This window comes from Endocarpon pusillum (genome assembly GCF_000464535.1).
Source record: "Endocarpon pusillum Z07020 unplaced genomic scaffold scaffold5138, whole genome shotgun sequence".
Classification (NCBI taxonomy): Eukaryota; Fungi; Ascomycota; class Eurotiomycetes; order Verrucariales; family Verrucariaceae; genus Endocarpon; species Endocarpon pusillum.
This window is the reverse complement of record NW_006916485.1, coordinates 82,878-97,568: the sequence shown is the minus strand read 5'-3', so window position 1 is coordinate 97,568 and position 14,691 is coordinate 82,878. Positions and strand designations below refer to the sequence as shown.

Here is a 14,691-nt window from a genome sequence, read left to right as displayed (position 1 = left end):
TTCTGTCCTCCCCTTGCTGCAAGCCTTCCGAGGTCTCTGGAACGGCTAAATGCTTCACCGCAACACGTGCGTGGCTCAGACCTTCCTACAGCTTATACTGTTCGGGTCGATTTCTAATTATGCTGCTTCTATATACAAGGATATGGATATTTTGGTCGTTTGCCATCATGCAAGGTCGATCTACTTCGATGTCGACATCAAGGCAAATCAAGGTTTCGAGGCGGCGTTTTTGGTTCCCCATCCACCGCCCAATCAATGTGCTCTTTCTGCTGTGACCGGGAAACTTATCTCCTGCGATTCCGATACGCGCAGACCGTTTCGGCCAACGGATTGATAGAGTTACATTGGTCGTGTGTGTCGACTCATGGGGTATGCGTCTAAACTTACTCCCTATACATCTCTACATCAACCTTAAAGGACTCTTGACGACATGGGGATAGCTGATTGACTGAGTGACTCCTCTCCAATCATCATCCCAACACACGTCAGACCAAGCCTTTCGCCGAGTTTGGTAGATTAGGTTTGTGGCATGGTATTAGGGTATCTTTCATTACCCTCCACAGTACCACGGATCGGCAATGGCTATGCCTGTAAGATGTTGGTGTGTGGACGTGTCAGCCTTTGAAGGTGTCAACATGTGGATGGAGCAGGATTGCCTGATGCATCTGCGATTACTGGATGAGGGTAAACATAACTCTCACCAATCTTCCTGGGCCTTCCTTCTTCGTATCTTGCCATTCACTTCTCTCTGATTTCCATTCAATCTGTTCTGATCACGATTTTCAATTTCTTTTGATCTGAGAGCCATTAACAAAAGGTGAACTGGCCTCACCTTTCTTGCAACTGGCTCCCCTACCTTATCGCAATAAATTTAGTAATCACTTTACCCGGCAAGAGGATACTACAGAGTGGGAGGACTTGCTGGGCGTAAGCCTATATCACGACTCTCTCTCCTAATTACCTCAATATGGAAGGCTCAATGGAAAGAATGCCGATTGCTTGCGTACATTGTGCCAAAGCCAAGGCTAAATGTGACAAGAAGGTACGTTCATACTCATTTTCTCTCAGATAAGCTCTTCTTGCTTTGGGAGTATGATACTTCTAGCATCAAGGATCGACACCATGTCCAATATATATCTTCGACTGATGATCCTCCTTCCAGGTCCCTTGCTCTCGATGCGTCACAAAACAGGTCTTATGTCAGTCCAGACCAACAAGAAGGTCGGCAAACATGGCTACGCGACGGGCAAATGCAGCACGTAGTCGTCCGGAGAGCTTTCAGTCTTCTGCGCGTTTCCATCTGTCCGAGTTCTCTCAATCAGATGCGAATCGCACCATGCCGGGAAATGACATCGATCTCGACGTTTTCAACCTCATGAACAGGGGATGCTCTTTTGGGATGTCTCAGTTTAGCGGCGATGCTTCTCGTCGGTCTCATCCCAACCTTAATTATACAGGACAATATGTAAGTGGGGTTCCTGCAAACGAACCAGAACCAGAGCTTCTTCGGAACGGATTCTCCGATTCGCCACCTGATGTCAGTGCTTCGATCACGCCCATTGAGCAAGATTATCCAAGACTTGATGAACTCCTACATCTTCCCGAGCACTGGGATCAGGCTGCGTATGATCACTTGCTCTCTATGGGTGGAGAGTCAGACTTGTCAACAGCCTTTGACATGGCCAACATCTTAGACTTTATGGGCCCGCAGCAGATGGCAAACGCCTTCATGGAAGCACCGCCCAAGATCTTGCCACATCCATATCGTTCTGCCCAGCCGCAGCAGACATCTCCTCGATCAGAGCCATCATCCATCTGTCCAGAAGGCTCAATGGACCTTGATTCTTCGGCAGAGTCCGTGTCAGGCTCTGGCGTATCGGACGGACTACTCGCCTCGCAAGAGTCTTGGCCTTTCTTTTCTTGCAATCGAGTACCGAAGTCAGGTTGTTTCCCTCCTGCCACCGCAGCAATATATGTCGAAGGCTTAATACAAGTTCTGACTGCGCATGATTGGCCGGTATCACACGATCCACAGCATAGGAATGCCGCCATGACAGCTAATGAGCTCTTGCAGCAGGAGGAAATGCTGGACCCACTTGTCGGTCATTCTAATGATTCGTTGAATGCCGCGGCACGAGCTATTCTCCATAAGGCATGCACCACGCATCGTTTTGAGCAGGGATCAGTGGATAGAGTTGCAAACCTCTTGAATGGCAAGGGAGACCAAGTCGCAATCCAGCTACCTCCACCTGACGCTATCGCGCGTTTTGTCGAAAGCTATATCAGTCATCACAAAGCGTATTATCCTTGTGCCGCTGATCTTACCCGTTCAACGGTGCCGATGTTGCAGTCTAATGTTCAAGCCTCAAGATTGCTTATGCTCTTAACGATTGCTCAAGGAGCGTCATTTATCTCGATCCCATCAGCAAGATATCTAGCAAGCGGCCTGATCGAGGCCTGCCGGCTTTTCCTCTTCGAAAGCATAGAGAAAGATATTCTTTTATCTCGCGACCCTACCGTTCTCCATTCCGCCCTTCTGTTCACTACTGCCGCGGCGTGGAGCGGTGATAACTGGCATATGGACATAGCCATGGGCCAGCGTGGCATGTACATCGCGGTAAGTTTACCTCGTCATATTGTGACAGCAAAACTAATGAATAAAGATGATGAGTCACGCGCGAATGTTTAACGCACAAGAACGACATCCAACAGCGGATGAAGTGCATATTCATCCCACCACAGCGTGGGAAGAATGGAGGACAGCCGAGGAGAAGCGGCGGTAGGCTTCGCTTTTTCTTTGCTCGACGTCCACAAAGTCTAACGTTGTTCAGAATTGCATACTCGTGGGTTGTAGTTGATCAAGAGCTCAGCTTGTTTTCAGACACTACGCCGCTACTCAACGTCGTGGACCTTCAAGTTCCGATGCCTGGCCCAGAGCATCTCTGGGCGGCTCGTTCCGCCGAGGAATGGTCCTCGAGGCGTAGGGAATTATCTGACAACAAGTCTCTGGAAGGCTTGTCTCTCCGCGATCTATTCACGACCTTCGTTGAGGGTGATCTATCTGGCACCGATACCAGGCTTTCGCCGCTCCAACTTCGCTTACTGCTTCATCCGCTGCAGACATTGGTTTGCCAGCTACGACAGTTCCTGAGCTGCCTTCCCGAAAGCGGACGACAATCATTGGGCACGTCCATCTCAAAGGTGGCCATCAAGGCCCGCCTCGAGGAGATATCAACGCTGCTTCGTCAGTGGTACGGTTTCACCGAACGCCACATTAGAAGAGAGGGCAGGACTTGTTGGACAACAAGAGCCAACCTGATCATGTATCATCTGATTTCCCTCAACACCCGTACGAGCCTCGATTCAATTGAACGGTTTGCTCGGGGCGAGGTGCAATGTGCAAGCACTCGGCAGGCGTCCCAATGGTTACAAACACACTGCGTTGATGACGCTGAGCAAATCAATTTTCATTGCGGCCAGATCCTACGACTGGTCAAATCGATACCAGACAACATGCGGCCTCCCTGGTGGTCTGGCGCTGTGTACCGGGCTGCTCTCATTGCCTGGGCGACGAGCATGGCAAGCATTGGCGCCAGACTCTCAATTGATGGCATACCTGAGATGGACAAGCCATTCGCAATCGACGCTCTTGATCCCGAAGACGTGTCCATTACACAGTATCTGCGATACAAGGAAGGGGTTCCCATGCTATCCCGGAGTGACGGTACCCTCGTTGGGATGCATGTCCCTAACCATGTGCTGCAGCATTGCATTTCTATTCTTGACGGAGACCTGTCTATGAGAGCTACCGAAGGTATTATGCGCAAGCTTCAGAGCCTCCTGGATCGACGGAAGCACTCGCCATTTGAGGCGAAATGCTAATTTGTGGTGTTTTGTTGTGACGAATCTTTTTCTACATGTTGAGCGTATGTCTAATGTCGTCATGGGCAAGGGAGTACACGTGGAGATATTTCTCCTGCATTGGCTGGCGCACCATTCCGATCCTTAGGGCACATGGGTGACGACTGCGTGACGACTGCGTGACGACTGGTTGTCGACAGGGTTAAAACTTTTACCTAGACCTCATTAAATGCTCCGACATAATCGGTACATGTTGCGGATTTACTGTCCGAGCTCCTTCTAATACTAAGTCGTTGTGTCTTCACCTGCTAGTGGCATTCGGTGGGTTTTGTTTCTTTGGGGCCTTGCTTACAATGTCCTTTGTTGTTTCGTCGAATGCCGACATGACATGTCCCATTCCACCGAATTTGTTCGGATCTTGCGAACAGAATTCTCTCAAGGCTTGTGTGCACCTCAGCCGATATGAAAGAGGTGGCACGTACTCTCATTCATCAGAGCGATTGACCTCCTTATATCAATCATGCGGCTCTTGCTGAGTTTTGACCTTGAGCGCTCTTATTGCCGGACTCCGTACCTGGACCGCATTTCCGCCGGTAACCCTCATTCAAACGTTCCTCCTTGACTCACTTCAACTCAACCGAGGTCTCCAGCTGGTTCATTCAGCAAGGAGGAGTTAGCAGCACCGGAGCTTGCAGGGCACAGCATAGTCCTCATTGTGCTACCGCTCGTGTATCGGACTGAATTGTCATGTAGCATGAGGAGGCTAACAACGAAACAACGAGCCAGCGAGAAGGGGAGCAGGTGAGAAGAGAGGATTTCTTCCTGCCGTAAGACTGGCGATGCTTGGCTAGAGTTGAGGACGACACGTTGGGTCGGGGGACGAATCACGAAGAAAATTACCACGGTACCTCCATCATCGCACAGTCAGTGCGAAGAGCGAAGTATCGACAACCTGTTACAGGACCGAAACCGCGCTCGCCAGAAGAGGGAAAGGCAGTGGTAACAAAGTACCCTGCCAGCAGGGTTGGTGGCGCGCAAGCATGGGCTAATTCCGGGGGGGAGCAAAACCTGTATTCGGCCGTTTGCAGATCATGGCATGGGAACCGCTGTACGATAAGGGCTCACCCATTTACGATCAATGTACATGCAGCTAAATTCTCCGTATTGCTGGCACCACTGCAAATCCTCCGATCCGCTTTCTGACATCGACGTGGCGTCCTGAGCAGTCAGCCACCCTCTCACAGCGCTCGTGTTTGCCAAACTCTAAATTCCATCTTGGGAAACTGAAGCACGCATGGCTTGGATCATACGATAGCTGAAGATAACTCGTACTGGTGGAAGGGAGGAAAGTTAGGTATCTCGCGGGAGCATTTCCTGCCGGATTCGGTCGATCAGACAGGATATCGAGATGCTACTGCGTGGGGGGGGGGAGGGGGTTTTGTTTGCGGCACTGGTTTTTACGTACTATAGTATAGGACAAGTCTGTTACTAAGTTTGTTTCCCGGGGCGGAGTCCGGACATCTAAGTTGGTTAGTACGGGAAGAAAAGCTCCGGGCTTCCGCGCTCCCAAATCAAGGCCCTCAACTCCGGCGAGTCCGGTAGTAATTCAACCCTCCCTTAAGGTCATTTCCAGCAAAGGAAAATCAGACTTCGACCTCTTCCGGACTTCCACTTCATCTCCAGGCTCGAGTCTTGGGGGAAGAAACAAAAATATGCCCTTGAGATAGTTGACGCCCGGGCTTCCTTTCTTCTGTTGTCGGACCTCCAACACCAGAGGTCCTTCATTTGCAACCTGCGCAGAGACATCGCTTCCGCTACGAGCATGTCATAGATTCTGACCTCGCCTAGCTATCATGGAGAGTCCGTCGTCCTTGAAATAGGTAGGAAAGGCCATTGCTGGACATAAACCTTAGTTCAATTCGTCCACTCAGTTGGTTTTGTCCTAAGATTTTTCTTGATTCCTCTCTGTCTGTCCTATCTTACTGTACCACTTGAGCTCCAGAATTCGTCTTCTCCTATCGCAGCAGTCCTTCTGATTCGCAGCTACTGAGCCCCTTACCCACTTCTTCTCCCTTGGGCATATCTATCTCAAGCACATCCTATGGGTTCCTACGCCAGCGCACCCCCAATGCATCCCGGTACCACGCTGGAAGGCCGTGTCGCCCTCATCACCGGCGCCGGTCGCGGTCTGGGAGCCGGTCTGGCCCTCGAGCTCGCCTCCCGCGGTGCCTCCGTCGTGCTCAACTATGCTCGATCCGCCAAGGCCGCCCAGGGCGTCGTCGCCGAGATCGAGTCCCAAGGCGGCAGCGCCGTTGCCATCCAAGCCGACATCAGCAAAGTCAGTGAGGTGACCAAGCTGTTCGACGCCGCCATTGCGCACTTTGGGCGACTGGACATCGTCATCAACAACGCCGGCATGGAGAGCTTCGCCAATGAGGAAGACGTCACGGAGGAGATGTTCGATGAGGTTTTTGGCTTGAATACTCGGGCGCAATTTTTCGTTGCGCAGCACGGCTTGAAACACCTCTCTCGTATGCTCCTAGCTTCTTCAACCATCATCACCCCACCTATATTCCTAAAAAGGCCCTCCTCTCCTCCCCCTACTAACCAAAATCCAGGAGGCGGCCGCATCATCTTCATGTCCTCCGTCGCCGCCACCATGTCCGGCGTCGCAAACCACGCATTATACGCCGGTTCCAAAGCCGCCGTCGAAGGCTTCACGCGCTCCTTCTCCGCCGATGCAGGCCCCAAGGGCATCACCGTCAACGCCATCGCCCCCGGCGGCATCAAGACCGACATGTTCAGCGCCAACGCTTGGCATTACTCCCCCGGAGCGGATCCCAGCACCAGTATGGAGCAGATCGAGAAGGGGATCGCGAGCCTGTGTCCCCTGGGAAGGTGTGCTGTCCCTGCCGATGTGGCGAGGGTGGTGGCATTTTTGGGCAGCGCGGATAGCGAGTGGATCAATGGTGAGTCCTTCCCGGCCTTGTTCAGTTGACTCTGCAGCTGTTCTCTTGGTGTATGTGCATTGCTTACTCGGAATGTGTGATTATAGGTCAAGTCATCAAGCTTAGCGGTGGGTCGATTGCATAGGAGGATCACTACTCAACACGCATACCATCTACATCTCAATTAAAGGGTTTATTGATGTCAGGAGCAAGTCTGCGAAAAGGGAAAGCTGCATATTGTTAGTAGGGAACTGGACTGCATATTGCCAAGGAGATAAAGGGCTAGATGGTGGGCTTGCCTACAATATAGATGTATCTGTCCCGGGCACTTGGGGAAAATATCGTTATTGGTGTATAGCGTCGCTGTCATGATCTTGTAGTCAACCCTTCTCTTGTCGTGACTGCTTTGGGAGCCTCTTTCCTCTTCACTTTAGAGCCTGTCATGTAGGTTTAATCTCCGGCCTGGTCGTGCAGCTGCGTCATAGACTTGTCGATAGTCCTCTGCGAAATGTCTCATTACATCCAACGGGACTCCAGAGATCACTAACTAGCAGTTATAATGACTCACTCCGGATTAAAGTGGTGTGATCCCCCTTCCCTAGAGGAGGTCTTTGTGGCCCTCGACAGGCCCTCAGTAGTCAAAGTGACATGTCCCTATCACGGGCACACTCTACGACCAGCTTTATATCTCCGTTTGATATGCGCTGGATGACTGGCCACTGCGTGCGCTTTTACATCGTCAAGGCACCCTGCAAGATGCAGCAGAGCGTTTCAGCTTTAGTATAAATGATCGTGCTCAGTGTTTCGCCCAATGGAGCTTGGTGTGTTTTTGAATGGGCAAGTCCGTTGCTTGCCATCCTCGGGGAATGGGTCAGACTTGGTGACAGGGAGCTGATGCTATCATTCTTTTGTGTTGGAGGTTCTGACAATGCTGTACGCTTTTTTTTGAGAGCTGTATTCCTCTCTCTCGGGGAATGAATTGATCCAGTTTGGTAACAGTTGAGCCCCTGCGAGCCCAGACGCCTGGTAGAGAACAAGGATGCTCTGCTAGGGCTGTCTTAGTGGAGCAACCATGGCATGCAAAGGTTTTCCGGGTATTGATTATATGTGCTGGTGAGAGGCGGTGTCCGCTGGCGGGTCTATTATAGTCTTACGAAGTATGCTTTCATCTTTGTGGGTCACGATCTGGACGACGTCTGGGTGGCTCTTCTCCGTCCTCGTCAGGAGGCGACTGGTTGTCTGGGGCTTGTTCTCGCCTCGCAGATCTCGAAGAAGGCGGCCCTCGGGCATTTGTATGTGTTCGTCGTGTGCTCGACGTGACGGTTGTGCGCTGACTCTTGGGTTCGGTATATGTTCGCGCTGGCCTTTGGGCCTGCCGGGGACGCTCGTCTCGCGTTTGTTCCGTTCGCATGTCTTGCGTGCGCGGGACGTTTCGGGGAGGAGACGAGCTTGAGTAGCTGGTACTGGAGGTTAGGGGACGCCGAGACTCGACCGCAGGCTGATATACTGATTCTCTCTGAGCGGGTTGCTCTTCGGTAGCAGTTCTAATTTCTTGGTGTTCGTTTCCTGACACACTCTGTGACAATGGTTCCCGCGTTTGCGTAGCCCTGGTCTGTTGGTCTATTGCCGTAGGAATTGATCTTGAGGACTGCTCCAATGGACTTCTGGTTGAAGAGCTATAAGGGTCAATATCAGATGCCTGGGAGATAGAGATCCGTCCAAAGCGGTCGGCTAATGGCGTCTGCTGTTCGGGTAGGCTCCTTGGTTCGGGGGAATTTGCGTATTGGGATGGCGGCGCTGGGTATGGGTATTGCAATGGTGACGCTGGGTATGGCATGCCAGGAGATGGATAGTACCCAGTCTGCAACGGAGGCGGCTGTCCGCTCCATGCATAGGGTGTCTGGTACTGAGGGACGAAAGGTGTGCTCTGTGTCGCAGGGGTGGATTCACGTCGCTCGGAACTGATCTGCCGGCCTTTTGGACTTATGGCACTTTGTCCAGAGCTCTGTCGGCCCTCAAGCCGTGTTTCCGCTGGAGCCCAGTGCGGCATCTTTTCGCCATACTTTCTTCGAAGTTTGAGTATATGAGCCGAGTCCGCTTTGATGTTTGCTATGAATTCCTGCATATGCACTGTCAAAACTGGAGATTCAAGCTAAAAGATGCTATAACTTACCACAGTGGGCTCCTGTTTAGCGTGTATGAGATATCCTGATTTGCCCTGCGAGAAGTCAGAGTGATGCTGCATGTACGACTCAGCGTGAACAAACATGAAATGTGGTAGGCCTCGCCGATGCAAATCCACCATCGCGTGACACGTAAATCCTCAGCACTTCGAGATCAACGCCTGTCTCTGGCATAAAATAATCGCGGAAGCCGTGACCCTGCTCGGCACTTCCAAACGAGGCTGGGGCATCTGCCTCACAGTTTCGCGGATCGGCGTGCACAGGGCAGGAAGGGGGATGATTCTCGTAAGCTTCTCGTGAAACTGCCTGTCCACCTCGGACACGATCTCCAGCAACGAAGAACCCGTCTCGGTCAAAATACCCAAACCCACAAGGACAAGTTGTATCCCGTAGGTCTTTGCCCGGTTTGTACAAGGGACCACACCCTGAGGGACACATCTCAGCGGTCAGCGGTCAGCTGTATAGCGGCTGTCCGACCCGAGTGATGCGACGAGCTTCGAAGAGCTGCTACGTGAAACAGTGTATTTCTAGCCTGTCCGGACTTTCTCTTTATAATGAAGCGAAGGTATGAAGCAAAGAGGCCACCAGCTGGTGAAAAAGCCCATCGAAGGATTCTGCATGACTTCGATCCAAGACGTTATAGGTATATGTGCCTTCTGCCGTCAAAAGAAGGCAGCCCTTCAAGGCAGTCAATTAGGAGCTCGCGTAAAGAAGATTAGTTTATAATGTGAGGTTACCACGCGAATGCATCCTCGGATTGCAAGGCTACTTTGTGTAACCAGTCACAGGGTGATTGGCGGCACCGCCCCTCGTTCTTCGACCCCCAACTCTGACAATCAACCCCATTGGCAGCCTTCCGGGAAATATCTCTGAAGCCCAACTCAGAAGGTGGGAGCGTTCATGCACAGATGCCCAAAGGAAATGCTCACAAGCACTAATTGTGAGCCGCAGCAGCAGTGCGATGTATAGACATAGATATGATAATAGAGGACTCCGGGATGGAGCTGTGCTTGGGACAATGTAATGCACACAAGGAATGGAGATATTTGAATGTTGCCTAATAGTCAATCACAAGCATGGCCAGCGATGATTCTGGAGCTGTACAAGTTGTGTGGGAGCGGGCTGTTTGCGTAAGCCAATCAATCCTCCTGGCAGCTGTCCCCAACCGATCGTTGTGGATCAGACTATGATTCATTCACTTCCTGCTCAAGCCCATGCCCATGCCCATGCCCATGGAAATACTCATGGTCGTGCTCATGCTCATGCTTATGCTTATGCTCATGCTCATGCTCATGCCTGGAGGCACGTTGACAGATATTCAACACGTCTCTAACGAGAGATCCGCGGAAAAGAATACATACATCAAACTCGAGCACTGGTCTGAAAGCCTGTAGCCTCAGCGACTTGCACAGATCGACGAAGCTAGCTCATGAACGTTGCTATGACAAGCGCATTCCCGGAGCAACAAATTTCAAGAAAGTACTTCATGCAGTTAACAAATACGCGCTTGTCGTAGACGTGTTGATCCAGCATCAGCCACAAGTCACTGCGGTTGTCTGGGGACTGATACGCTTTCTGATTCAGGTTCGTGGGTGTCGCATCACATCCTTTGTTGTTTTGAAGATGAGGCTGACCCACACCCCTACAAGGTTAGTGTTGCCGAGCTCGAGCTCGGTGCCCTCCTGGCGGAGGCTCTGCAAGCGATCTTTACAAGCATTGGCCGGTTCGAGGTGGAGGCCCGGCTCTTCTTCGACGAACCACGAGTCTTGAGCTCCATCGCTGCCCTGTTCTCGCAACTCATCAACTACCTGGTGCGAGCTAATTTTCATTTTGCAAAACGGAACCCGGTTCGGTCCGTTCGCGCTGCCTTTTCTCCCAAACTTAGCCAGATTTGGGTCTCGATAGAGCGCGACACGTTAGACCTTGATCGCGAGATTAGGACTGCGTTAGGAACCCGCGTAGTCCGTTCTACCCAGATTTCGGAAGCCGAGTTCCTGGAGCAGAAGACCTTCCGCGAAGGTGGGACAGTTCCCTGATGTCTAAGCGGTATCTGACACTACTACAGAATGCGGAAGGGCTCTTCGTAGAATCGAAACTTTCAACCCGGAGGAAGAATTTACTGGTGAGACTAAGAAGATCGCAATACTGGAGAACAAGGCTGAAATGTCCAGAATTGAAAAGGATGTTGCTTGACCTTTCCAGCTGTTTGCAATCAAGAGGAAGGGGTATTTCATTTCATAGTGTGGCCAGCATAGACAGAGCTGATCTTTTGCAGCACAAGATTACCAAGAAGGAATCAGTGCCGCCGTTCGATGGTTGGAACAGGGAACCCCGAGAGTAGACGCTATACCTCCACGCGAACCCGGAACGTGTGAGTGGTTACTCAGTGACGAACGATATCAACAATGGTTGAAGACTGAATGCAGAGGAATGCTTTGGATTCATGGCAATCTAGGTGAGGTGCACCAGCCTTGTTGGATCCGCCCAAGCTTGCTAATCCCTTCTAGGCTCGGGCAAATCTGTCCTCTCATCCTTTCTTGCGGAAAGAGCATCGATCTCATCGGACATCGTTCTGACCTACTCCTTCCACGGCTCATTGGATCAAAGGTCTGCCCAGGTTGCTCCATTCATCGTTTCCTTATTGTTACAGCTCTGTCGGAATGATGCTGTTGTTTCCAACCCTCGCTTCCAATATACATTACAAAGAATCACGTCGCTCGTTAGGCGTTCAAACCACAGTCTCGACTGTTCCTTGATGGTGCTGCATTCTATTCTCGAAGATGTCTTCGAATGGCTGCCTGTCTTTGTGCTGATCGTTGACGGCCTAGACGACTGTGCGGAACAAGATGATTCGTTTGAACCATCAAAGTATATACACAAACTCGGCACAAGTTTGAATTCGCAAGTTATTGTCCTTTCGCGTGCCTCGCTTGATTTAGAAGCGGTCTTTACCAATGTAGCTCGAATTTCAATGGACTGCGCCGAAATTGAACACGATATCGAACGCTACCTACAACAACGGATTGACCGGACTCCCAGGCTACATATGCTCAAAGCGGAGATTCTAGCCAAATTTTTTAAAGACGGCGGAAGGATGTTTTTATGGGCTAAACTCATGTTGGATGGTCTTCAACAGTGTCTCGGAACGATCCGCGTACTTCGTGAAAGGCTTCTGCGCACACCAGTGCGGCTCTTCGATCTGTACGAGCAACAAATGGAGCTCAATGGCTCAAAGTTGTGTTCAGAGGCCAAGATCAAACGGGATGAACTCCTACATCTATTGATGGGCTTAAGGGAGCCATTACCAGTGCAAGACATATCAGCAGCACTTGCTCTAGACACCCGCACAAATCTCAACGATGTACAAGATGAATTGATCCAACCAGCAACGGAAATCGAGAGATTGTGCCGCCCTTTAGTAACCGTGATAGGGGATGTCGCCCAATTTGTGCACATGTCGGTTAAAAAGTTTTTACTTGAACGCAAAATGATGTGGGGGGACTCCGATCTCTTCCTGGCTCGAAAGAGTTTAAGTAAACTCAGCCAAGCTCAGTATGCAGACTGGCGTTACGCAGCTAGTCTTCTGAGAAAGAACTTATTGGTCGGGAGCGTCATCATTAATTCACTCGAGAGGTCTTCCGAAGAATCGGTCTTCTATAACTATGCTTGCCTACATTGGCACACTCACGTCACTGCACTGAGTGATCCACCCGAAGATATACTGGAGAAGCTAAAAAGCTTTTTAACGGGGACCGAATTTGTCACCTGGGCAGAAGTGTTGTTTCAGCTGAAACGCGGAGCAGGGCTCGGACCATTGATACAGGTTCGAGTCGTCTTGTCCACCTGGTACCAACGTTTTCCCCGCCTAATCGAACATTGTGTGCCACTCGATCGTTTTTTTGTTGTACCCTACGAGAGGCTTAGCAATGAGCTGAATGAGGTGAGCGAGGACAAAATATTGCCTTACTTACCGTTAGAGCGTCTAGGAGGGTATTTCAACGTTGGAGGCCAATCCGGTGCTGATTGGCAGAAGGCTTACGACTATAAGAGGGCTGTCGCTGATGGCTTCGAAGACCTGCTGGGACCGCGTAATCCATTGACGCTGAGGGCGAGGACATCCATGCTGCAAGAATTCTTCTGGCAGAAGCGATTTCCTCAAGCAGAAAGAGGCTTATGTGAAGTCGCTACGATTCAGCAAGAAGTCTCGGGTAAAGAGGTAGTTGACTACTGGATCACTTTACAGTTGCTCGGTCTTGCGCAATTCTCCCTTACCAACTTCGAAGATGCCCGCAGGACTCTCGAAGAAACCGAGGAAGGCATAGGTAAGCTGGTGGGGAGCTCAGACATACTCTTTCTCATGACAAGGCTCTACAAGGGGTATTTACTCGAGCGCCAGGCAGAGTTAGAACAAGCATCTCAAGCATATGAAGACATACGGAAAAGGTGGTCTCCCGTCATGGATACATCCAATCCCTTCTCCCTCATGTTGCAGACAGCCATGGGTTCAGTAGCCCGAAAGCGAAAGCAATTCGACAAAGCGCAGGAATTGTTGCTTGAAGCCTGGGCAGCCCGTCAACACGTCTTCACCAACAAGATCAACCTCTATGTGGATTCAGCCATCCAACTTGCACTGACATATCGAGAAGCCGGCTGTCAGAAAGACGCTAATGAAGTACTGGATGACATCGAAGGTTCCGAAGTGTTTGACACGGACTTCGAACGCTATTGCCAGTTTATACACCTCCGCGCACTCATCGAGCTGGACGCTGGACTCTATGAGAGAGCTCGACTGGCGCTTGAAACCCTTCTCAATACTGAGCGTGACCAAAACAACAGAGAGCTCTTGTGGGTGCGCCTCGACCTCGCAGATATCTTGCGCGAGCACGGACAGCATGATGAAGCACTGATGGTTTTTGCTGGACTTATCGAGCCAATACCTCCACACGAGGAGCCGAGGCAGGATTCAAGCACCGAAGGTCAAGATCCGTCCACGCCGTCTTCACTTGGCGACGAGCCGGAACCTATCGAGCGCCTCAGAACAGCCGAGGAAGCATTGAGACTGGTCCGAGCGGCCCAGCCTCAGGCTGCTAAGAGGCTGCTGGTTCATCATGGCCTAAGGTGGGTCCGACTGGAAGACTTTTGGATCCTACAAGGCGGTCCCATCACAGACACAGCTTGAGTAGCTGATAGCGCAGGGGTAGGGGGTAGATTCACATGATAGGTTATAACATTTCTCTTCTTATTGCTTAATTTGTCCTCTCACAGTTTGAGTTTTCTGCTGATTGGGAATTGAGCGGGCCTCTGCTGAGCGTTAGGGTCTCTTTTCACTGGTCATACACGAATACTTGGGTCGCTTGCTCTTATGTCTGTCTGGGAGATCTTTTCTCTATTTTCTCCTTCAGCGCACTTTCACCGAAGTTTCCGGCGTTCTTTTGGAAGTCGGAGCAACATCTCGATCTGAAGGTTTAGTGCGCGGATACCCTACTTATTTTGCAACCTGGCACTGCTGTTATTTCAAATGTTTGGTAGGCTGGTCTATGTTTGGGGTTCTTACTGCGAAAGCTGTTCGGGTCTACTACTATCACTACCGATAATATCTCGTTATATTTCCGGGCCTGAGAGGTGGAACACGCGCTGCGGATAAGATGTCATCCCTAATGGTAGGATGTGATCTGGGGTTGGTCTTACTGGAAGTGAGG

At 50.9% G+C, this 14,691-nt stretch overlaps 4 protein-coding genes across 4 annotated transcripts; 3 read left to right on the top strand and 1 right to left on the bottom strand.

Annotated features, from left to right (window-relative positions):
* Positions 1 to 1,231: 1,231 nt before the first annotated feature.
* On the top strand, positions 1,232 to 3,882 carry EPUS_03547 (uncharacterized protein; the record flags this gene model as incomplete). Its single annotated transcript, XM_007806138.1, has 3 exons — positions 1,232 to 2,617; positions 2,664 to 2,779; positions 2,832 to 3,882. The coding sequence occupies 3 exons, from the start codon at positions 1,232 to 1,234 to the stop codon at positions 3,880 to 3,882; spliced, it is 2,553 nt and encodes an 850-aa protein (XP_007804329.1).
* Positions 3,883 to 5,962: 2,080 nt separating this feature from the next.
* Positions 5,963 to 6,859, top strand: EPUS_03546 (uncharacterized protein; the record flags this gene model as incomplete). Its single annotated transcript, XM_007806137.1, has 1 exon — positions 5,963 to 6,859. One exon carries the CDS (start codon positions 5,963 to 5,965, stop codon positions 6,857 to 6,859), a length of 897 nt encoding a protein of 298 aa, XP_007804328.1.
* A 1,115-nt stretch (positions 6,860 to 7,974) lies between these two features.
* EPUS_03545 (uncharacterized protein) lies at positions 7,975 to 9,430 on the bottom strand (the record flags this gene model as incomplete). Its single annotated transcript, XM_007806136.1, has 3 exons — positions 7,975 to 8,928; positions 8,983 to 9,027; positions 9,077 to 9,430. 3 exons carry the CDS (start codon positions 9,428 to 9,430, stop codon positions 7,975 to 7,977), a joined length of 1,353 nt encoding a protein of 450 aa, XP_007804327.1.
* Positions 9,431 to 10,068: 638 nt separating this feature from the next.
* Positions 10,069 to 14,171, top strand: EPUS_03544 (uncharacterized protein; the record flags this gene model as incomplete). Its single annotated transcript, XM_007806135.1, has 7 exons — positions 10,069 to 10,122; positions 10,307 to 10,576; positions 10,642 to 11,011; positions 11,058 to 11,114; positions 11,164 to 11,217; positions 11,268 to 11,363; positions 11,500 to 14,171. 7 exons carry the CDS (start codon positions 10,069 to 10,071, stop codon positions 14,169 to 14,171), a joined length of 3,573 nt encoding a protein of 1,190 aa, XP_007804326.1.
* Between the last annotated feature and the right edge of the window lie 520 nt (positions 14,172 to 14,691).